Below are 21,065 nucleotides of genomic sequence, written 5' to 3' on the forward strand. Positions count from 1 at the left end.
CAAGATTTTGACATTTGACTTTATCTTTAAGTTCTCTGATCCTACAAGTTTAGTGTAGTTTACATCCAAGGTTCCTATAGTTTATTCTAGCCAACAAATATAACAGACCCTTGGGATTTTTTTTTGTATAAATCTCTAAACTCATTTCCTAACACATTCACCAAGAGCAAAGGTTCATAGAGGAGAGCTGCTGTTAACTGATGCGTCTAATGTTGGTATTCAGCCCAAGGCTGCTGGATTGAGTGCTGCATTACTGGAAGTAGAGTAGACGTCAGGAAGGGGGCGGTCAGGGAGTAAGGCAAGTCCCCTCACCACCAGCTTAGAAAAAACACAATTTTCTCCATCATTATTACCAATAGGGACCATAGCTGATAGTCTTACCTGAGAGACAGAGAGCCTCAGTCACCAACGATCTCACCTGGATGATGTCATCGGCAGTTGAAACCACATCAGGTGGCCTGGTGGTCACCCAGGTGTTCCCGTCTAATCAACCCCAACCCCAGGAGGCTCAGCAGGCGGATCCGAGGACGCACAGGTTCATCCAGACATACCCGCTGGCTGTCGGAGTGAGTTATTTTATTGTAAAAAAATTTTTTTTTTTTGGTGAATATTTTTTTTTTTTTTTTTTTGACAACTGACATTCAGGAGTTTCCTCATAAAATTTGTTTGATTTTGGTTAGAATTTAGATGTTAGACGTTAAAAAAGTCTCAGAGACATTAAAAATAAAATGACGTTGATCACATGATGGATATGTTCATAACTACAGTCATATCAGCTGATTGGAGCAGGAAGTGTAATTTAAATTATCTGACGAAAAAGATCAAGATGCAGTGATTGAGCCAGGTGGACAAAACACATGCATGAAGGTGTCGCAGATCTGGCTGCAAGGGCAAAACATACTGTATGTGATGTGCACAAAGTGCAAGGTATTTCTTTGTGTTTCCAAGAAGGGCCTTATCACAGGCTCAGAGGGCCTCATCACAGGCTTAGAGGGCCTCATCACAGGCTCAGAGGGCCTCATCATTGGCTTAGAGCAGTGTTTCCCAACCATTTTTCCTTTGAGCCCCCCTACATATACCTAAGAAAAGTGAAGCCCCCCCAGGACCCAAGAGAGAAAAAAAAGTGACACACTGCTGTCAAAAATCAACATAGATTTTAATTGTTTCACTGATCAAACCCTAAAAAGACTGATGCATGCTTTTCTTACCAAAAGACCTCTGTATAAACTACTTAGTAACTATTTTTTCATGCTTTTAGTCAATATTTGCAAATATAATTTTGGCACCCTCAGAGCAGACAAAGCCTTGCGCCCCCCCTAAGATCTTAGGCGCCCCCCCGGGGGGTCCCGGACCCCAGGTTGGGAACCAATGGCTTAGAGGACCTCATCACAGGCTCTGAGGGCCTCATCACCGGCTCAGAGGGCCTCTTCACAGGCTTAGGGAATTGCTTTTTGAAGACTCATACCAATTGAGCACAACAAAGAAAAACAAAACAAAAGTAATGATGGACAGTAATGTGGATCTTAAACTCAATTTTATTTTGACTGTTTAGTATTTTTTTTTGGGAATAACTGATTGCCATCAAGGTTCAGTTTCACATGTATGCCGTTCCAGTGTCTACTGTAGTGGACACATCATATCTTTAAAAGAAAAACTTTTTCTTCCAAAAAAAAAACTCCTCTAATTACCGTACAAAGATTAGAAAACAAGTGATTGGACAACATTTTTTTTCCTGATAGGAGGATATTACACAATGGACATGTCTGATCAGATGTTTAACACTGTAGAAACTTCATTTGAACTGTCTCGTTCTCACAAGTCTAAACTAGGAAAAACTTTAAAACGTGAACATACAAGAAATAATTCTAGGGGGGATAATATTTTGTTCTGATTTTTATTTTTATTTTTTTTCTCAAAATTTTGAAATTATTAAACTTTTTTCTAGGTAGTGTGTCAGGCTTAGGAGAATAAATGAGACTATTTGTAGGATGAAAAATCTCCTGAAGTGACTCTCTTAACAGCAATACATTGTCTTTTAATCACACTCAGGTTTCAAGTTATGAAGTCACATGGTCAGTTCAACCCCAGACTTGGCTTGACTTTAATTTCCAGGCTCCTTGTCACTGATGCGTCCTTAAAATTTCATTTGATGGCGAACATCCTTAAATAAGGGTTTATGTTCTCATTCTATATGTGCTGCATTTCTCCTCGCCTCAATGACAACATGAGTAAAAAATGGCTCATCTTACCCCACTCTCCCCTACCTATCGTTCTGATGAGAACTAGATCTAGAAAGTTCTCTGCCAGCAGAGCTGTGTGAAAACAGAAGTCAATTTATCTGTGTGTCCTACTGATTCAGGAAAAAGAAACTGGAACATTCTTCCTTGTGTAACATTTCCCAGAATGCAAAGCGCCAACAGTCAGAGGTCAAAAAAAAAAAAAAAAAAAAAAACCTAACTGTTAAACATGAAAATCAGAATCTTTATACATTATTTAGTTTACATGATAGAGTAGCTAGTATAGAGTTTACATGATAGAGTATACAGTATTTAGTTTACATGATAGAGTAGACAGTATTTAGTTTACATGATAGAGTAGACAGTATTTAGTTTACATGATAGAGTATACAGTATTTAGTTTACATGATAGACAGTATTTAGTTTACATGATAGAGTAGACAGTATTTAGTTTACATGATAGAGTAGACAGTATTTAGTTTACATGATAGAGTAGACAGTATTTAGTTTACATGATAGAGCATACAGTATTTAGTTTACATGATAGAGTAGACAGTATTTAGTTTACATGATAGAGTAGACAGTATTTAGTTTACATGATAGAGCATACAGTATTTAGTTTACATGATAGAGTAGACAGTATTTAGTTTACATGATAGAGCATACAGTATTTAGTTTACATGATAGAGTAGACAGTATTTAGTTTACATGATAGAGTAGACATTATTTAGAGTACATGATAGATTATACAGTATTTATTTTACATGATAGAGTAGACAGTATTTAGTTTACATGATAGAGTAGACAGTATTTAGTTTACATGATACAGTATACAGTATTTAGTTTACATGATAGAGTAAACAGTGTATAGATTATAACTTACAGCATTTCTGTTTTCAGCTGTGCTATCAGGTACACATTTCAAAAACAGCATTAATTGTTTATTTGTTCTTCCTCTGTGGTGTCTGCAGATGGTTCAGATCATGATTGGCGTCTTGGTCCTCTTGTCCGGTATTGTCATGGCGGTACCGGGGATCAGTTTAGGAGTGTACAGCGGTTTCTTTGTGTGGGGTGCCGGCTTTGTGAGTATTCTTTATTTTTCTTGATTTATCATAAATTTAAATGATTGACTAAATAAATATAACCTGACTAAATATTTGTCTTTAAAATTGTTTAAATATTAAAAACATCAAAAAATACCAATTACTAAAAATATCATTATTTAAACATGTCATTCACTAGAAGGTCTCTTAAATTATAAACAACATCCTTTGAGAATGTGATAAATGAAGTAAACTGATTTTTTAAAATGTTGCAAATAAAAAAACATTTAATTAAATAGTTTTTAATTAAAAGACTAAAACAATAAATCATCTTTAATAAATTGCTCACAAATGACCCATGTTTTAACAAAATATGTTTAGGTTAAACTTTTTGTTTATCGACATTTAAAATAAAAAATGTTTAAAGATATTTTATAATTATTGAGACAGTAGGGAGATATTTCTTTTGAAAGATTAAACATTTTAATCAATTGCCATTTTTATTTCTTTAATTTTTTCAAGTCTTTTTTTTATATGTTCCATAGATTTAGGAGCAGTATTGATATTTGGCTTTTTCTAATGTTCAATAAAGTGTTTGAGAGTATTTATCTGAATAAACATCTAATTATCAAACTAAAATGAGGTTTGTTTATATTCTGACATATCTGACATTCATATATTTCAGAGGAATATTCTGTCTAAATAATCGTCTTTTCAACAGTCAAACTAATTCTGTGTTAAAGTTCATCGTTTATTCAGTGTTGTTTTGTGTCTCGTTCTCAGTACATCGCCTCCGGTGCGCTCACAGTGGCTGCTGGGAAATCTCTCAGTCGCTGTCTGGTGAGTGACTTCCTGTTGCCCAGAATCCTGTTACTTCCTGTGTGTGTTGCTGTCATGTGATTGTTAAAATCATGAGAATCAGTGTAGGTTTTCCAGCATGATTCATTTCATGTCATCTATATGAACACACTTTTCTTCATTTATTTCTGGCCTGTATTTGGCATGTCTCTCTATTTCTTAATCAGATATTTTCATCCTGTCCTGTGCTGTCTGACCTTCATTTAGCCGTCTGTGACCTCTAATATAGATATTATTGTTGTACCTGTCTGGCTCTGTCTTTCCTCTCATGTGTCTCTTCTCTCCCAGGTCAACACTGCTTTGGGTTTCAACGTGGTTTCCTCTGTAGCAGCAGTTTCCGCCATTGTCCTGTACTGTCTTGATGTCATATTAGGAGGTGCTCTCTATCCACGTTGGGAACTCATGGTAATTTCTATAAATGATATTTATTACATCTGCAGGATAATCAGAGCTGAAATACTTAAAAGTTGTGAAAAAGTTAAACACAGCTATCAGCTCTGCATGGTTCCTCTAAATTTCACACACACTTCTGACCAAAGTTATGAATAACATAAAACAACAACACAAAGATAACTGGAGGAGGAATAACAACAATGAAACAACAGAGGAGTCAGACAGAGAGCAGGGAAGAGGACCAGAGGAGGACAAGAAGATCCAGAATTATCATCAAGATCAACAGCTGCTGCAACCATATCAACATTTATACCATCTTCATCTTCAACAGCATAATCATCACTACATTTAACTTTATCATCATCATCATCATCCTCATCATTTTAATCAGTCTCATTTAGGTGTTCAGCAGAGCTTTGTTGTCAGCCTCTTGATTATCTAAACAGATTCTGCAGGTCAAACTGGTTTTGTTAAATCTTTCCTAGACCTACATCAGGTAATGAGGTGGATTACAGGTGAATCAGGTTCAGCATCTCCAAGTCTGAGGTCTGGAGCATTAGGTCTGTGGTCAGGAGCATTTGGTCTGAGATAATTACTTCTGGGTCTGTGGTCTGGAGCATTAGGTCTGTGGTCAGGAGCTTTAGGTCTTTGATCACAAGCTTTATGTCTGTTGTCATGATTTTAGGTCGGTTTAGATCAGGCAGGCACAGCTGGCCTTGGATAGGGAACAGCGCCAAAGATGTGGTCCAAGGCATCAAAAAAGGAGAGGAAGTAGCTGGTGATTTCTGAAGTAGTAACGACGGAGGAAGAAGGCTACAGGATCCGAGCTCTGAGCCAATGCCACCAGGGAAGATGGACAACCTGGGAGGCAGGAGTAGAAAGGGCCTTGACGTGAGTGGATCTGTGGAGGATGCCTCAGGCAAGGCTGAGCTTCCTGATCCGTGCCACCTATGACACGCTCCCCAGCCCACAGAACTTGTCCCTTTGGTACAATGCAGAAGAGGGCTGCCATCTCTGCAATTCCTGAAACTCAAGCCTGTAGCACATCTTGTCCGGCTGCAAGGCAGCGCTGACGCAGGGCTGGTACCGGTGGCGTTATGACCGGGTCCTGCGCAAGCTAGCAGAATCCCTGGAAGCACGCAGGCTGGATGTAAACAAGACCAGCCCAGCTCAGCCACCGCGACAGATCCAGTTTGTGAAGCAAGGAAGCAAGATCCACAGCGGCAGACACCCAAGCCACCCTTACTCTCACCTGGAGTTGACTGGAACATGGCAGTGGACCTTGACCGCCAGCTGAAGTTCCCCCCAGAGATCACTATAACCTCCTTAAGGCCAGACATCATTCTCTGGTCCATCCCCCTGAGGATGGTCATCATGGCAGAGCTAACTTTCCCTTGGGAAAATGGAATAGAGTCTGCCCACGAGCTGAAGAGGGGAAAGTACACAGAGCTGGCAAATCTGTGTACCCAAGCTGGGTGGAAAGCACACACTTACCCAGTGGAAGTTGGCTGCCATGGCTACACTGGAGGATCCACTCAGCGCTTACTCGAGTCTGTGGGGATCACAGGCTCCACTCTCAAGAAGGCCCTTAAAGACCTGGCCGAGGAGGCAGAACAGCTGCTCCACCGCCTGGAAGTGTTCTGGGATGAAAGGAGCGAAACACCAATGAAGGGCGGCTCCCAGCTGATGACCCTGCAGCCTTCCCAATGGCACTGTCGTAGGTGCATCAGGCTGGAAAGCCCTGCAGGTGAACCCACCTGTGCTTGCTCTTAAGGTCCTGACTTAAAGACTGAGGTCATGGTTACAAGTCAACGACATGACACTCAGGAGGGTTTTTGGTACAGACTCTGAGATAGTGGAGATCAGAGATCTGCTCCTGTACATGTTAAGTGGTCAGCTGAGGTGGTTCTGGTGTCTCATCAGGATCCTCCTGGTGTCCACTCTCATGAGGTCTTTAGGGTACATCAAACAGGGAGGAGACCTCAGGGTAGACACAGAACAAAAACCTGAATTACCTTTTTGGCCTTGTTTTGGTCAACTTGATGAAAATGAAACTAACTTTTAGTCAGTTTTAGTCATCAAATGTCTATTTTTGGATCATTCCAGTCTCATGGGAATAAAGGCTGTTGTTGAACATTCTTAGTCATAGTTGTAGTTGATGAAATGAGCACTGGTACTATCCCCTGCCTCTGCACAGACCGACTACCACTCTGTAACAGTGCTGGTCTAATGTCAGAGCTCTCTGTGCGACAGAAACGTTTATGACACAAGACCAAAACTGGAGATTCATGTGGCCATACTGGGGTCTGACAGTTGTGCACAGCCTGAGTTCTCACACTGATGAGTGAAATCAGGACGGACCAGGCACACATCCATGATTCCATCTTTTTCTGTACCTCCTCATGTAAAAGTTTGACTTTTTAACCCTTCTTATACACAAATAAATGCTGGACTTTTAAAAGATAAAATAATGGAGATGTTTGAAACATTGAACCTACAATAAAAACAGTCTTTAATGTATTAATTGGTGCTAGTAAAGCATGCTGTTCCTATTGGCCACTGCAAAACTTTGATTGTGATCATTGTCTGTTATCTGGAGACCCATCATTATCAGAAGATTTTCTTGAACTTTATGTAGGAAAATTCTTTCTTTTTGATGTTAAGTGTGAATTATTATTTTTTCTGTTGATGGTGAGAAGAGAGAGAGAGAGAGGGAATGGGAAGACAGTGCTATGCGGCGATGTCAGTCGTCAGTTTGATTTTTGCTTTAAAACAATTTAAAATCAGATCAAATGGTGTAGAGATCCGACTGTGGATGAGATTAGGGAGGGCTCACTGCCCCGTCATCAGCTCTAGACGTGCCCTCAAACAGGTAGCTCAGTTGTGGTGGACAGCAAATCCCAGCAAAATCGAAAAGCCCAGCAACAGATCTCTGATGGGTTAGAACAGAGGGCATGGTCTAGACCTGTCCCCGTTGGAAAGGCTCTGATAGGTCTGCTTTACAAATGAAAACCGACTGAGTAATTTAATTGATGTGTCCGTCTGTCCGTTACAGGTTCTGATTTCAGGTTTTTCAGGGGTCCTGTTTGTGTTCCATATCTTGGAGTTTGCTGTTTCCCTCACCGTCTCTATCTTTGCCTGTAGAGCTACCTGTAACTGCTGTGACAACCAGGTGAGTTCACACTGACAGGTACCTGGTAGGTCTACCTGTCACTGTGAGTATTTATTCATGAAAACACTGAAAATGAAACCTGTGAGCAAACAGGAAACAAACTGATGGTTGTTCTGTGTGTGGTTGTTTGATGTTTGTTGATGTTGTGTGTCGTTGTGTAGCAACATCCGTACGTCTACTACACGCCTGCCCAGGCTCCACCACATACTGGACCTGCCACCATGGCTGTACCACCACAACAGGTACCCCCCCTAAATACTATAAAAGTGGACCAGAATGGTCCATTTTTTTTCCACATTTTCTTCTCTTTGTTTTTGTGGTTTTACAGATTCCCAGCTTTCCAAAACCTGCAGCGGACCAGGACCAGATTCTCCATGGGCTCAATGAACCTCCGGCCTACACAGGCTGAAGAAAAGACCTGCTTTAAAGTAAAACCACATGATAACAACATGCAATGAACACAGCCATAGAGAGTTACCATCCTGTCATTCATTTAAACATAATGTTAAGAAATGGTTGACTGAGAACCAACAATGTCAACACTGATGCTGTGGCTAACCATGCTAACATCAACTGTACCATTGCTATTGTGACGTAATTATAGTTTTTGTGAATCATGCTCTAAATGTTCATATTATCATTATTAGTTACTTTACTGCTGCATGCTATGTTTTATTCTATGATGCCCCATAACAATGGCAAAGGGACTGCAGATGAAAACTAGCCTCTAGGCCAGGGGTGTCAAACTCAAGGCCTGGGGGCCAAATCCGGCCGTGGAATGATTATATCCAGCCCACAAGATCATATCATATTTGTATTCTAATTGGCCCACCAGTATGACGTCTGCAGATTTCCTCCAGCATAAGTTGTTAAGCCATAAAAATCTGAAAAAGTAAAGTGTCAGAAAGATTTCATATAAAGTCAAGAATGTAGGGAAAGGAATTAATTTTTTTTTTTTTTTCACATTTTTAAGTTTTCATCTCAAGATAACGACTCAAACTTATGATTTTGAATTTGAATTTCATGCTTTGGCCTTTTCAACTCACAATTTGGACTTTATATATCACATTTTTGTTTTACACTCACAATTTTAAATATCAAGTCATATTTGACCTTTTCAACTCCTTACTTTGGCATTTTAAATCAGAATCAGAAAGACTTTATTGTCATTGTTGTTGGTACAATGAAATTTTGTTTGGAACTCACAGTCCAGCAGCAGTAAAATTAGGATAAAATAGAATAAAAATAGAATAAATACAATAAAATACAATAACAGTAGCAATAACTACAGTAAAAGAGAGAGTCGCAATCAAAAAAAGAGAGAATGAATCATATTGCACTGTGAAAAGCTTCCCTGAGTGGAATGTGGACATTGTGACTTTTGTAAACACTGAATAAAGTGTACATAGTGCAAGTTTCAAGTAGTGGAGTAGAGGTTCACTGCTGGCAAGTGCAGGTATTAAACAGTTGCATTTGACATTGGTGGTTACAGTCTCATTTACATAGTGCATCTGACATACTGGCATTCAGGGCTGGCATTTTAATCATGTATTTTGACTTTTAAACTCATAAATCCAATTTTTTCTCATATTTTGACATTTTAATTTAATTCATTTAACTTTCTGTATCATATTTGGACCGTTTACACTCCCAGTATTTAAACTAAAGTCAGATTTTTTTTACTTTTGAAGTAATAATTTTTAATTCCATCTGATATTTTGACATTTTTAACTCCTAATTTTTGGCTTTTTAATCCCATGTTTTGACCTATCAGATTCACAATTTAAAATTTTAAATATATTTTGACTTTTAAACTTATGCTTACAAAGTTGATCTCATATTTTTACCTTTCAGACTTGTGATTTCAACTTTCTCCTTATATATTTGCTCTTTAACAACCTTATTTTTCTGTTTTTAATATCCTGTTCTGATCGTTTGAACTAATAAGTTGGAATTTTTATCTCAGATTTGAGCCATTAAATCTATCATTTGTACTTTCTTGAATTTCCAAATGATTTATCATCAGTACTGTGTTTTTTTTCATATTTTATTGCTGGTGAAAATGAGGTTGACAGTTATGATTAAATGTTGACCCTGTTAGGCTCTCAGGTTAGACCTAAATCCAGAATCCGGCTGCTGTTGTGATTGAGTTCGACCCCCCTGCTCTACGGCTAACTTGGGTACATTTACATTTGTTTGAATGTTGATGTACACTGTCCCTGTTCAAATAATTAAATAAAAAATAAATAAAAAAACTAGAGCTCTGCACAGAAATGGATTGAGAGATGTTACAGACCAAGAAAAACTCAACTTCTACACACACCTTCAAGCCAGACTGAAGTCTGCTAAGGACAACCTGGAGAAGGATTATGAAGACTGGAAGCGTGACCTTTGGTCAGATGAGACTAAACTAGAGCTCTTTGGCCACAGAGACGTTGGTGATGTTTGGAGAAAGAAGGGAGAGGCGTATCACCCAGAGAACAGCGTCCCCACAGTGAAACATGGTGGTGGGAGGGTTATGCTGTGGGGATGCTTCAGTGAGTCTGGAACTGGAAACCTTGTCAAGGTGGAAGGATCCATGAAGACCAAGGTCCATGCCAGAAGACCATCAGATCTGGAGGAGCTGGAGAGACTGGTCAAAGAAGAATGGGCTGGGATTCCTCAGGAGACTGTCAGAGACTAAAACTACAACAAACGACTGCAGGATGTTACCCAGCAAAAAGGAGACGCTGCAGGCTGCTGGTCCCCTGACAGCAAGACGACATCGAATTAATGTTGATATTTCATCTGAACTGCCAGAATGGTTGATATCAATTTCTCAATGATAAATAAACATTGAATCATCATTGCAATGTCGATGGTACCTGATGTTGATGACTATGACATTGGAACAACATTGATTTATGATTGGCTATTGTGGTTGATTAAGCATCTATTTCTGGTTGACGGGGTGATGACACCAATGTTGATAAATAATTGAAAAATGATTGACGGCCAAACTGCATGTTATTGAAAAGCCATCGATTTAGAGTTGACCGGGAAACTGCATGTTGCCCGGGAAATATGATTAAAAATTAGATGATGTATGGTTGACTGGGAGATCGTCGTGTGGCTGACTCATCCATTTGTCTCTTATCCTGAAGCCAAGCACCCAGGTAAGCACACAATCTGTTACCTATTGTTCAAAAATCTGGTATTCTTGCTTGATAATATGCACAGGCCAAGGCTGGTAACACATCCGTGAACCATTTATTCTTTGGACATTGCGTTTCAAAATAAAATCTAAATACCAACCAAAAAAATCAGTGTAGTTTGTGGAGGGTCTGTGCCGGTTAGCTAACCCTGCTCCTGTAGCCTATTGCAAATGAGCAGCGCTAACTCTCGGGTGCACACACATCAAATAATGATGAACAGATAAAAACTGTTCTGAAAAGCAGGCGGCGCTACCTTGAGAAAAAGAAAAATCTCCGTTACTCACCGCTCATCTGTTTTTGGAAAGTAAAAATCTCCTTTTGCCCAGCATTGTACGGTCTTGTCTAGACGTTCCAGCTAACCACTCTACGTTCTGCCTTTTTAAGAGTGCAGCAGCAAAAACCGCTGGCACAGCTAGCGTGATTACAAGTATTTCTACAGTTAATGTCCACCGGCCCGTATTTGGGCTGTTGACGACATAATTTGCATAACACCATCTTTACAGAGAAGCAGTGGCAGCAGTAGCATATCACAAGTGTGATACACCGTTTGTAAGCCAAGAATCTCATGTTTTCAGCCATATGAACCAATCTCAGATACACCATGACAGCAAACACAGTCCGTCATTTTGTCAGACCTGCAGCAAAAAAGACAGAGTAAAATAAACGGCATTACTCACATTTGAAGTCCTGTCCTGTTCCACTGCATCAGAATATTCTCACAAAAATAGTCTCAAATCTTCCTAAGATATCCATAAATCCACTGACACTCAGCATTTTGTCCAAAACTCAGAAGAAAGGGCCATAAATTATGACAAAGTATAGTGGCATTTACAAAAAGACATTCACTCAGTGTAAATTTCCTCCTCCTTTTTCGTTATATCTGCATATTCCTCTCCCCGATTGTTTACATCTCTCCTCAAAATGGCCGCTGGGGTCTGACCATTCGATTGACAGCTCATTCAAGCCAGTCGGACTTTGTATATCCAAACCACAGGCTCTAATGTCCAACCAGTGACTGCAGTTCAGAAAAGACCAACCCGGGCTCCCGCCCTCCAAACTTTCAGCCAATGTGAAGCAGCTTCTTTTCGACTGACTAGTCGTTTAGCCAATAGACTTACCTTTCCAATGATGTACCACATGTGGGGGTTTGGATTAGATTACATGAAATAATAGCGTCATGTACATCCCACTGTGTTTTGTGGCCAAAAAGGACAATGACTGGCACAATACACATGGACTGTAGATTGCATGCAGATGTAAAATCAGTTGTAAATACTGTAATGTTAATAGTTTGTTGTGTTTTCTGTGACATTCTATATATATATATTTTTTTTTAACCACCAAAAGACTTGTATTGACTGCTTATTTTATACAATTTTAGCAGCAAAAAGAGAAAATGCACAAAATGTCCCTTTTTTCTTTGCTGATTCTTTGACAGTGGTACTGATAGTGAATCAGTTTTACCAATTTGTGTGTCCATGGTGCCAAATGTGCCAATTTGGAGTCTCCAAATGGCACACTTGGGAATGCCTGGGCATTCTCTTAGGAAAACAGCTGTAAAATACTCATATTGATGTTTTTTGATGAAGTTTTGTAAGTACTTCGCTCTCATCTTGTATTTAAGCCATTACACACAAGTCTCTTTTAGCTGTTTATGATGAAAAAAGCCAGACAGGGATTGAAATATTTGTCCTCTCATGTTCAAACTACAACAAATCAGTTGTAGTAGCACCTACAGTGATTCTAAATTCTTCTGGAAAAATTTTAGAATCTTATCTTTCAAAAGTGACCAACCCCATGCATGTACACCAAGGAGTTCAAGAACAGTTATCATTTCATTTTGGGTATGTCCTGGACAGGCGTTTTCCCAAATTTGAGTGGACTTGAAGGGGTTAAGGAAATCTTTTTATTATTATAATATTACCTGACTGTGAAATCATACCCCCTTCACGCCTGAATTTATTTACTAACATATAAAAAAAATCAGTGTGTTTTTCTTCAAACTGATGCTAAAATAAATGGGGATTGTTAATTTGTCTCTAGCACACAAAATTAATATTAATTTAGGTATGATGCAGATTAGCAACAACAGGAGAGCAAGACAGCAAGATTAAATAACAAAATGTATTTATTCAAATAAACAAACGCAACTGAAAAAAAGAAGGATAGGTGTGTACATATGTTTTGTAGCGCCACTTACCTTATTTTTGACAGTTTTTCCAAATTTCCAGCCTCTGTAGGTCTCACTCTGACTGGTCCCAGTAGAAACCAGTGTTTGCAAAAGGTTCCGAGGTACATGGTACATGGTACATAACGCACCAACCGGCATTGGGGAATACATTCGGCTGCAGTTTGGCTAACAAATTTGTCGTAATGATCTAAAATTTGTAAATCTTGTACTGCTCTGAGTCGAACACTGATATTTCTTATTTTACTTGTTGTGATCTGTTTTTGATATATTTTGAATGGCAATTTTTTTGAAGTTGAAATATTACCAATTACCAATTAAAGCTTTTTGTTGGAGGAGTGCCTTACGCCAAACTACTTTTACATGCAGTGCTTAACAAATTTATCAGACCACCCTAGCCCTAACCAAAGTAAGGTCTATGCCACAGCTGCACTAAATTAACAGCATTGGTAATTACCAGAATCATTTTTGATGTTTCTGCAATGGTTAATACACCAATATGTAGAAGCTCTTTAACCCAAATGATATTTTTAATGCTAAAATATAATTATTATTGTTATCCATGAATTTTCAAATTTACTGATTCACAAAAAACTGAAAAAATAGTAAAGCACATTAATATTTCTTGATTAATATGTCAAATTATAGTTATTTACTTGCATATCGGGGTACATAACTTTTCCCGGACAACAATGCTACAGTACCTCTGGTTAACGTAAAAGCACACTCCTCTTCCTCGGCTCTTCCCCGTAATCTCCGGGGACCGGTCCAGCCGAAATGGGCTACTGAACCCACTTATTGACAGGTCCTCGTCCCGGTCCGTTTCACTGAGCCAAGTTTCAGTGAACGCTAAAAGGCAGGTTTCCTTGATTTCGTGCTTGAGTTTAGCCCACGTCTCCAGCTCGTCCACCTTGTGCCTGATGGACTGGACGTTGGAGAGCAGGACCGTAGGCAGCGGAGGAAGACGGCGGCGGTTGTCTAGGCTCAGGCGCTTCAATCTCCGACGTATACCTCCCCTCCGTCCTCTTCTGCCTCGGGTGTTCCGGAGAGATGACGCCTTTTCCGGGCTGTATGGACTGAACAGTTTGGCTGGTATTCCCACCGGGACGTCTCCATTGGCCGAGGTCCGCAGAGAAAATAATAGCTCTCGGCTGAGAGTGATTCGGCTCCCAGGGCCGCTATGGTGTCCAGCCGCTCCATGACGAAGAAGCACCCATGGCAGCGTCACGAGGCATAAAAGTGCAAATAACTGTACAAATGAGCCAAAAGTCCACATACTGAGACATACACAAAGCTCCACACACACACAGGACGGCTTAAAAACGTTTTAAAACCAGTTAAAAAAACGTTAAAAAACAGGTAAAAAGACAAGCCAGGTAGAGCTGCTTCGGGTCCCACGCTGTGAAGCACCCCGCACTGCACATACGCAAAAATTAGTTCAAACAAGGGTGGAAAAATGTATTCTTAACATTCTCAGTAACATATTGTTATGGCACATGTCAGACACACACAAATACCACTATCTAACATTATTTTTGAAAACGAAACACCACTCTCGCTCGCTCTCCCTTTACTCTCTTCCTTCACTCTCCTTTCTCACTCGTCTTCTGCCAAAGCTGCCGTTTTTGCAGTGCTGTTCAACATTACTGTAAAATATATACCACACATCATATAAAAGCACAGATTCTCAGCTCTCTGTCAGCGTTGGAAGGTTTTAGATTGAGCAAACTTTTGAGGAGTTACAGTGTTGAGAATCTGTGTAGCAGTCTTGCGAAACTGCTGGTGTTTTGTTATGAATGCCCTCATCATATAGTTGTGAGTACCTTAATGAGCGAGATATGTGCGCATGCCCACAATTCTCAGTTTTCCAACGCCATTGGAATTTTTCTGATTGGACAAACTTTGACGGAGTTATGGTAAAAATACTCCGGACATATAAAACAGCGCCAGTGCCGGGTCAGTAGGTAAAGGGTTAACAGAGCTGATACAGGAAATGAAACATAACTCTCCACAAACCTCACCACACGTCACTGGATGGGACACGCCCACAGCAGATGTTCTGCCCTAACATGAGTCACGCTCAACTGTGAGCCAAGGGTGGATGCTGGAGTGGAAAAAGGGGAGGTTACAGCTTAGAGACTTTTCCAGGGAATACATAATTCTCAAAAAAACAACCACGAGTGTTGTCAACATTTCAGAGGACCAGAGCAAACCCTTTTTCTTCTACCCCAGCCTCTTTTGGAGCAGGATCAAGACTACGAGGGGAAGTGCAGCATCACTTCTCTATGGTTTTCCTGTTCTGCTTTTTTTTGGGACTGAGTTTGGAGAGTGCTGCAGGAAAAGGACTCTTTTCACCACTGGTGGATTATTTCCCTGAGGACTGTCATCTTGGGGTGGATAAGCATTCTTTCCAACTGTGGATTTTTGTGTGGGACAGAGTTGTTTTTACTCTCCAGCCACAGAGGGCTAGGATTATTTCTAAGGATTGTGTTCAAGATTGTGGGACTATCTGAAGCCTTGTGCTCAGCCTGGACATTTGACTTTATCTTTAAGTTCCCTGATCCTACAAGTTTAGTGTAATTTACATCCAAGGTTCCTATGGGTTGTTCTAGCCAACAAATATAACAGACCCTTGGGATTTTTTGAATAAATCTCTAAACTCATTTCCTAACACATTCACCAAGAGCAAAGGTTCATAGAGGAGAGCTGCTGTTAACTGATGTGTCTAATGTTGGTATTCAGCCCAAGGCTGCTGGATTGAGTGCTGCATTACTGAAAGTAGAGTAGACATCAGTGATACAGATAGGGACCATAGCTGAGAGACAGAGAGCCTCAGTCACCAACCATCTCACCTGGACGATGTCATCAGCAGTTACAACCACATCAGGTGGCCTGGTGGTGGTCACCCAGGTGTTACCGTCTAATCAACCCCAACCCCAGGACGTTCAGCAGGCGGGTCCAAGGACACACAGGTTCATCCAGGCATACCCACTGGCTGTCGGGGTGAGTTATTTTAGTGTTAAAACTGTTTATTTGTGAAAACTAACATTCAGGTGTTTCCTTATACTGTGTTTATTTCAGTTTGAATTTTTCTGTTAGACGTTAAAAACCCTCTAAAGTGAAATCCAAAGTTTTTCTCTGAACACTCTAGATTTGTTGGAATCTGGTTGCTGTAAACATGTGAAAACACTGAGATCTCCATGTGACTGAATTCTGGATTTAGACTGTAACAATGTTTTTCACCTCTTTCCTGGGCTTAATGTGGGCGGGGCCAATATGTGGACTCATGATGTCACAAGCCCACAGTGGGGAATGACTCCGCCCTTCTAATGCTACAATTTAAAAACACAGAGCAGTTCATCTCAGTCCAGTCTGTTGTTAGCTGATGTCTCTGCCTTTATTGAAAGTTAACAGTCAGTTAAATGCTGATTTTTTGTTCATTGTGAGGTAAATTTACCAAATCTATCAGCCACAGTGGTCTATGGATCACTGAAAGCATCAGAGCAGAGATTTGAGACAGAAAACAGACGTAGTCTCTTCTCTGGCACAGAGTCAGGCAGCATCTCTGATCATGAGGTCAATGTAAGGTGAATTGGGGTGGGGTGGGGGGGGGGGGGGTAATAACTTGAGAGCTCTTCTCCAATCAGATTGTTGCATTTTTTTTTTTTTTTTTTTTTTTTTTAATTTGAGAGGATCGTATTTCTCCTGAGTGGGCGTGGCTTCAGCTCATTCAACAGACACGCCCACACCATCCTGGAGCAGATTTTCCTCCCTCATTTTCATGATTTTGAAGTTTGATTTTATAAACTTAGAGATGTTTTATTTGACTGAAATTTGACCTGGGGGTTCATAACAGTGAGCTGTCAAACAAGAAACTTAAATACAGATTTATTTTCAGATTTATTTTTTTACGTGACAGAGTCTATAGATTATAACTTACAACATTTCTGTTTTCAGCTGTGCTATCAGGTACACATTTCAAAAACAGCATTAATTGTTGATTTCTTCTTCTTCTGTGGTGTCTGCAGACAGTTCAGATCATGATCGGCGTCTTGGTCCTCTTGACCGGTATCGTCACGCTGTTTTCCGGGCTTAATTTTGGAATAGTCAGCGGTTTCTTTGTTTGGGGTGCCGGCTTTGTGAGTATTGATTGTTTTTTCTTAATGATAAAGCCATAATATTTGTTTAAATAAATCAATATAATATTACTAACTGTTTGTCTTGTAAAGTGGTTTCTATATAAAAAAACATCACAAAATATTGTTTAAAATATCACTCATTAAATATTTCATTCACTAAAAGTTCTATTAAATTACAAACAACATCCTTTGAGAATGTGATAATAAAGAAAACTGATATTTTAAAATGTTGCAACTAAAAAACATTTAATTAAATAGTTTTTAATTAAGAGAATAAAACAATAAATCATCTTTAATAAAATGTTCACAAATGAGCCATGATTTAACAAAATATGTTTAGGTTAAACTTTTTGTTTATCAACATTTAAATTAAAAAATGTTAATTAAATAATAATTAAATTGTAAAAAATACTAAAATGATGAATTATCAGTGATTAAAAAATGCCACAAATTACAAATGTACCAACACCCCCCACCCCCCAAAATTAAGGTAAGCTTTTTGATGCTAAATATTTAAAATAAAAAATGTTAAATTTTATGTTATATTATTTTTAATGAGCAGGAGATATTTCTTTTTAAAGAATTAAACAGTTCAATCAATTGCCATTTTATGTCTTTTTTGTTGTTGTTGTTTGTTTTTTGCTTTTTTTAATGTTCCATAAATTTAGGAGCAGTAAATAATTCAGGTATTGAGTTCAGCTTTTTCAAATGTTCAGTAAAGTGTTTGAGAGTATTTATCTGAATAAATATCTCTGTATCAGACTTAAACGATCTTTGTTTATATTCTGACATATCTGACATTCATATATTTCAGAGGAATATTCTGTCTAAATAATCGTCTTTTCGACAATCAAACTAATTCTGTGTTAAAGTTCATCGTTTATTCAATGTTGTTTTGTGTCTCGTTCTCAGTACATCACCTCCGGTGCGCTCACAGTGGCTGCTGGGAAATCTCTCAGTCGCTGTCTGGTGAGTGACTTCCTGTTGTCCAGAATCCTGTTACTTCCTGTGTGTGTTGCTGTCATGTGATTGTTAAAATCATGAGAATCAGTGTAGGTTTCCCAGCTTCATTTCATGTCATCTATATGAACACACTTCTTTCATTGATTTCTGGCCTGTATCTGGCATGTCTCTCTGTCTATTTCTTAATCAGATATTCTCATCCTGTCCTGTGCTGTCTGACCTTCATTTAGCCGTCTGTGACCTCTAATATAGATATTATTGTTGTACCTGTCTGGCTCTGTCTTTCCTCTCATGTGTCTCTTCTCTCCCAGGTCAACACTGCTTTGGGTTTCAACGTGGTTTCCTCGGTAGCAGCATTCGCCGCCATCATCCTGTACAGTTTTGATGCTGCAGAAGTGATGTCTCCCTGCTTTAGTTACGACTGCATGGTAATGTCTTCAGATGATATTTATGTATTACATCCTCAAGATAATCACAGCTAAAAAAACCTAAAATCATCATCATCTTAATCAGTCTCATGTAGGTTTTCAGCAGAGCTTTGTTGTCAGCCTCTTGATTATCTAAACATAAAAAACTGGTTTTGTTAAATCTTTCCTAGACCTCCATCAGGTAATGAGGTGGATTACAGGTGAATCAGGTTCAGCATCTCCAAGTCTGAGGTCCTGGTTTTCTGCTGTCTGTAGTGGATTAGTCCCCCTGGTGAGGAGTGAGTCAGAACCTCATGTGAAGGAGGTAAAGTATCTGGATGTTAGGGTTAAGTTTGTTCACTGAAAGGCTAAAATAAAACATGAGATTATCAGGAGGATTGGTTTAGCATCAGCAGTGACATGTCTCACTGATGATCAGGAAATTTAAGTCTATGGTGAGAACTGTTACATCTATGGTCAAGATCTCTGGGTGTTTTGTCAGGATATCTGAGTCTTTAGTCAGGAGCTTTAGGTTTTAGATCAAAATCCCAGGGACTATGGTCGAGATCTCAGCCTGTGGTTATCAGCATTAGGTTGATGGTCATGATTTTTAGGTCTATGGTGAGAAGCACTTGGTCGATGTTCACTATCTCTGGGTCTGTAGTGAGGAGCATTATTTCTATGGACATGATCACTGGGTTGTAGTCAGGAGGATTAGGTCTGTGGTAATAATCTCTGGGTCTGTGGTCAGGACTATTAGGTCTGTGGTAGTTTTATTTCCCTGTTAAAATAAAGGATAAAAAAAGAAAAAAACAATTCTGGGTCTGTGGTTAGGAGCTTAGGGTACCGCCTCATGTAAAAATTTGGCCTTTGACGCATCATTATTCACAAATAGATGCTGGATTTTTAAAAAATAATTCTGTTGTTGAACACTCTTAGCCGTAGTCTTAGTCAACAAAATTAACTGGTATTATCCCCTGCCTCTGCACAGACTGACTACCACTCTGTAACAGTGCTGGTCTAATGTCAGAGTTCGCTGTGCGACTGAAACGTTTATGAGACCAAAACTGGAGATTCATGTGGCCATACTGGAGTCTGACAGTTGTGCACAGCCTGAGTTCTCACACTGATGAGTGAAATCAGGACGGACCAGGACTTTCCCTGTACCTCCTCATGTAAAAGTTTGGCCTTTTCCCCTTCTTATACAAAAATAAATGCTGGGCTTTTTAAAAAGAAAATACTGCAGATGTTTGAAACGCTGAGCCCACAATAAAAACAGTCAGGACTATTAGGTCTGTCTTAATTATGTCTGGGTTTGTGGTCAGCAGTGTTAGGTCTGCTTTACAAATGAAATCTGACTGATTAATTTGATTGATGTGTCTGTCTTTCCGTTACAGATTATGAGTTCGAGTTTTTCAGGGGTCCTGTTGGTGTTCCATGTCTTGGAGTTTGCCGTTTCCCTGACCGTCTCTATCTTTGCCTGTAGAGCTACCTGTAACTGCTGTGACAACCAGGTGAGTTCATACTGACAGGTACCTGGTAGGTCTACCTGTAGCTGTGAATATTTATTCATAAAAACACTGAAAATGAAACCTGATGGTTGTTCTGTGTGTGGTTGTTCGATGTTTGTTGATGTTGTGTGTCGTTGTGTAGCAACATCCGTACGTCTACTACATGCCTGCCCAGGCTCCACCACATACTGGACCTGCCACCATGGCTGGACCACCACAACAGGTAGCCCCCCCCCCCCATTATTATAGGAATGGACCAAAATGGTCACATGATCAGTCTCTGTGGTTCTGACTGTAGTTAAATCATCACTAACATATTCTTCTATTTGTATTTGTGGTTTTACAGATTCCCAGCTTCCCAAAACCCACAGAGAACCAGGACCAGGTCCTCTCTGGACTCTATGAACCTCCGGCCTACATGGGCTGAAGAAAAGACCTGCTTTAAAATAAAATCACATGATGACAACGTGCAATGAACACAGCCATAGAGAGTCACCATCCTGTCATTCATTTAAACATAATGTTAAGAAATGGTTGACTGAGAACCAACAATTTCAACACTGATGCTGTGGCTAACCATGCTAACATTAACTGTACCATTGCTATTGTGACGTAATTATAGTTTTTGTGAATCATGCTGTAAATGTTCATATTATCATTATTACTTGTTTTACTGCTGTATATTGTATTTTATTCTACGATGCCTTATAACATCTGGCAAAGGGACTGCAGATGAAAATTAGCCTCGAGGCTGACTTGGGTGAATATAGACTTGTTTGAATGTTAATTAATGTACACAGTCCTTTTTCAAATAATTAAAAAAATAAACAATAACACTAGAGCAATGGATTGAGAGGTGACAAACCAAGACAAACTCAACTTCTGCAGAAGAGACCCCTCCAAGCTAGACTAAACTCTGCTAAGGACAACCTGGAGAAGGATTATGAAGACTGGAAGCGT

General features: G+C 39.4%; 2 protein-coding genes across 2 annotated transcripts; both read left to right on the top strand.

The window, feature by feature from the left end:
* Positions 1-8,696, top strand: LOC121504806 (membrane-spanning 4-domains subfamily A member 12-like). Its single transcript, XM_041779872.1, has 7 exons — positions 1-566; positions 3,209-3,319; positions 4,064-4,120; positions 4,427-4,543; positions 7,587-7,703; positions 7,865-7,945; positions 8,032-8,696. The coding sequence occupies exons 1-7, from the start codon at positions 423-425 to the stop codon at positions 8,110-8,112; spliced, it is 708 nt and encodes a 235-aa protein (XP_041635806.1). The 5' UTR covers positions 1-422; the 3' UTR covers positions 8,113-8,696.
* Positions 8,697-15,607: 6,911 nt separating this feature from the next.
* LOC121504797 (membrane-spanning 4-domains subfamily A member 12-like) lies at positions 15,608-20,946 on the top strand. The gene is made up of 7 exons (XM_041779860.1): positions 15,608-16,088; positions 17,114-17,224; positions 18,137-18,193; positions 18,499-18,615; positions 19,992-20,108; positions 20,248-20,328; positions 20,452-20,946. The coding sequence occupies exons 1-7, from the start codon at positions 15,945-15,947 to the stop codon at positions 20,530-20,532; spliced, it is 708 nt and encodes a 235-aa protein (XP_041635794.1). The 5' UTR covers positions 15,608-15,944; the 3' UTR covers positions 20,533-20,946.
* The last annotated feature ends 119 nt before the right edge of the window (positions 20,947-21,065 follow it).

This window comes from Cheilinus undulatus, linkage group 3 (genome assembly GCF_018320785.1).
Source record: "Cheilinus undulatus linkage group 3, ASM1832078v1, whole genome shotgun sequence".
In the NCBI taxonomy this organism is placed as follows: Eukaryota; Metazoa; Chordata; class Actinopteri; order Labriformes; family Labridae; genus Cheilinus; species Cheilinus undulatus.

What these genes read in the sequence shown, in the direction of transcription:
- LOC121504797 (XM_041779860.1), top strand. Translation starts at nt 15,945, where the DNA reads ATGTCATCAGCAGTTACAACCACATCAGGTGGCCTGGTGGTGGTCACC. An exon ending in AATCTCTCAGTCGCTGTCTG is followed by an intron (nt 18,194 to 18,498) that starts GTGAGTGACTTC and finishes CTTCTCTCCCAG; the next exon opens with GTCAACACTGCTTTGGGTTT. An exon ending in GTAACTGCTGTGACAACCAG is followed by an intron (nt 20,109 to 20,247) that starts GTGAGTTCATAC and finishes GTCGTTGTGTAG; the next exon opens with CAACATCCGTACGTCTACTA.
- LOC121504806 (XM_041779872.1), top strand. Translation starts at nt 423, where the DNA reads ATGATGTCATCGGCAGTTGAAACCACATCAGGTGGCCTGGTGGTCACC. An exon ending in CATACCCGCTGGCTGTCGGA is followed by an intron (nt 567 to 3,208) that starts GTGAGTTATTTT and finishes TGGTGTCTGCAG; the next exon opens with ATGGTTCAGATCATGATTGG. An exon ending in TGGCTGTACCACCACAACAG is followed by an intron (nt 7,946 to 8,031) that starts GTACCCCCCCTA and finishes GTGGTTTTACAG; the next exon opens with ATTCCCAGCTTTCCAAAACC.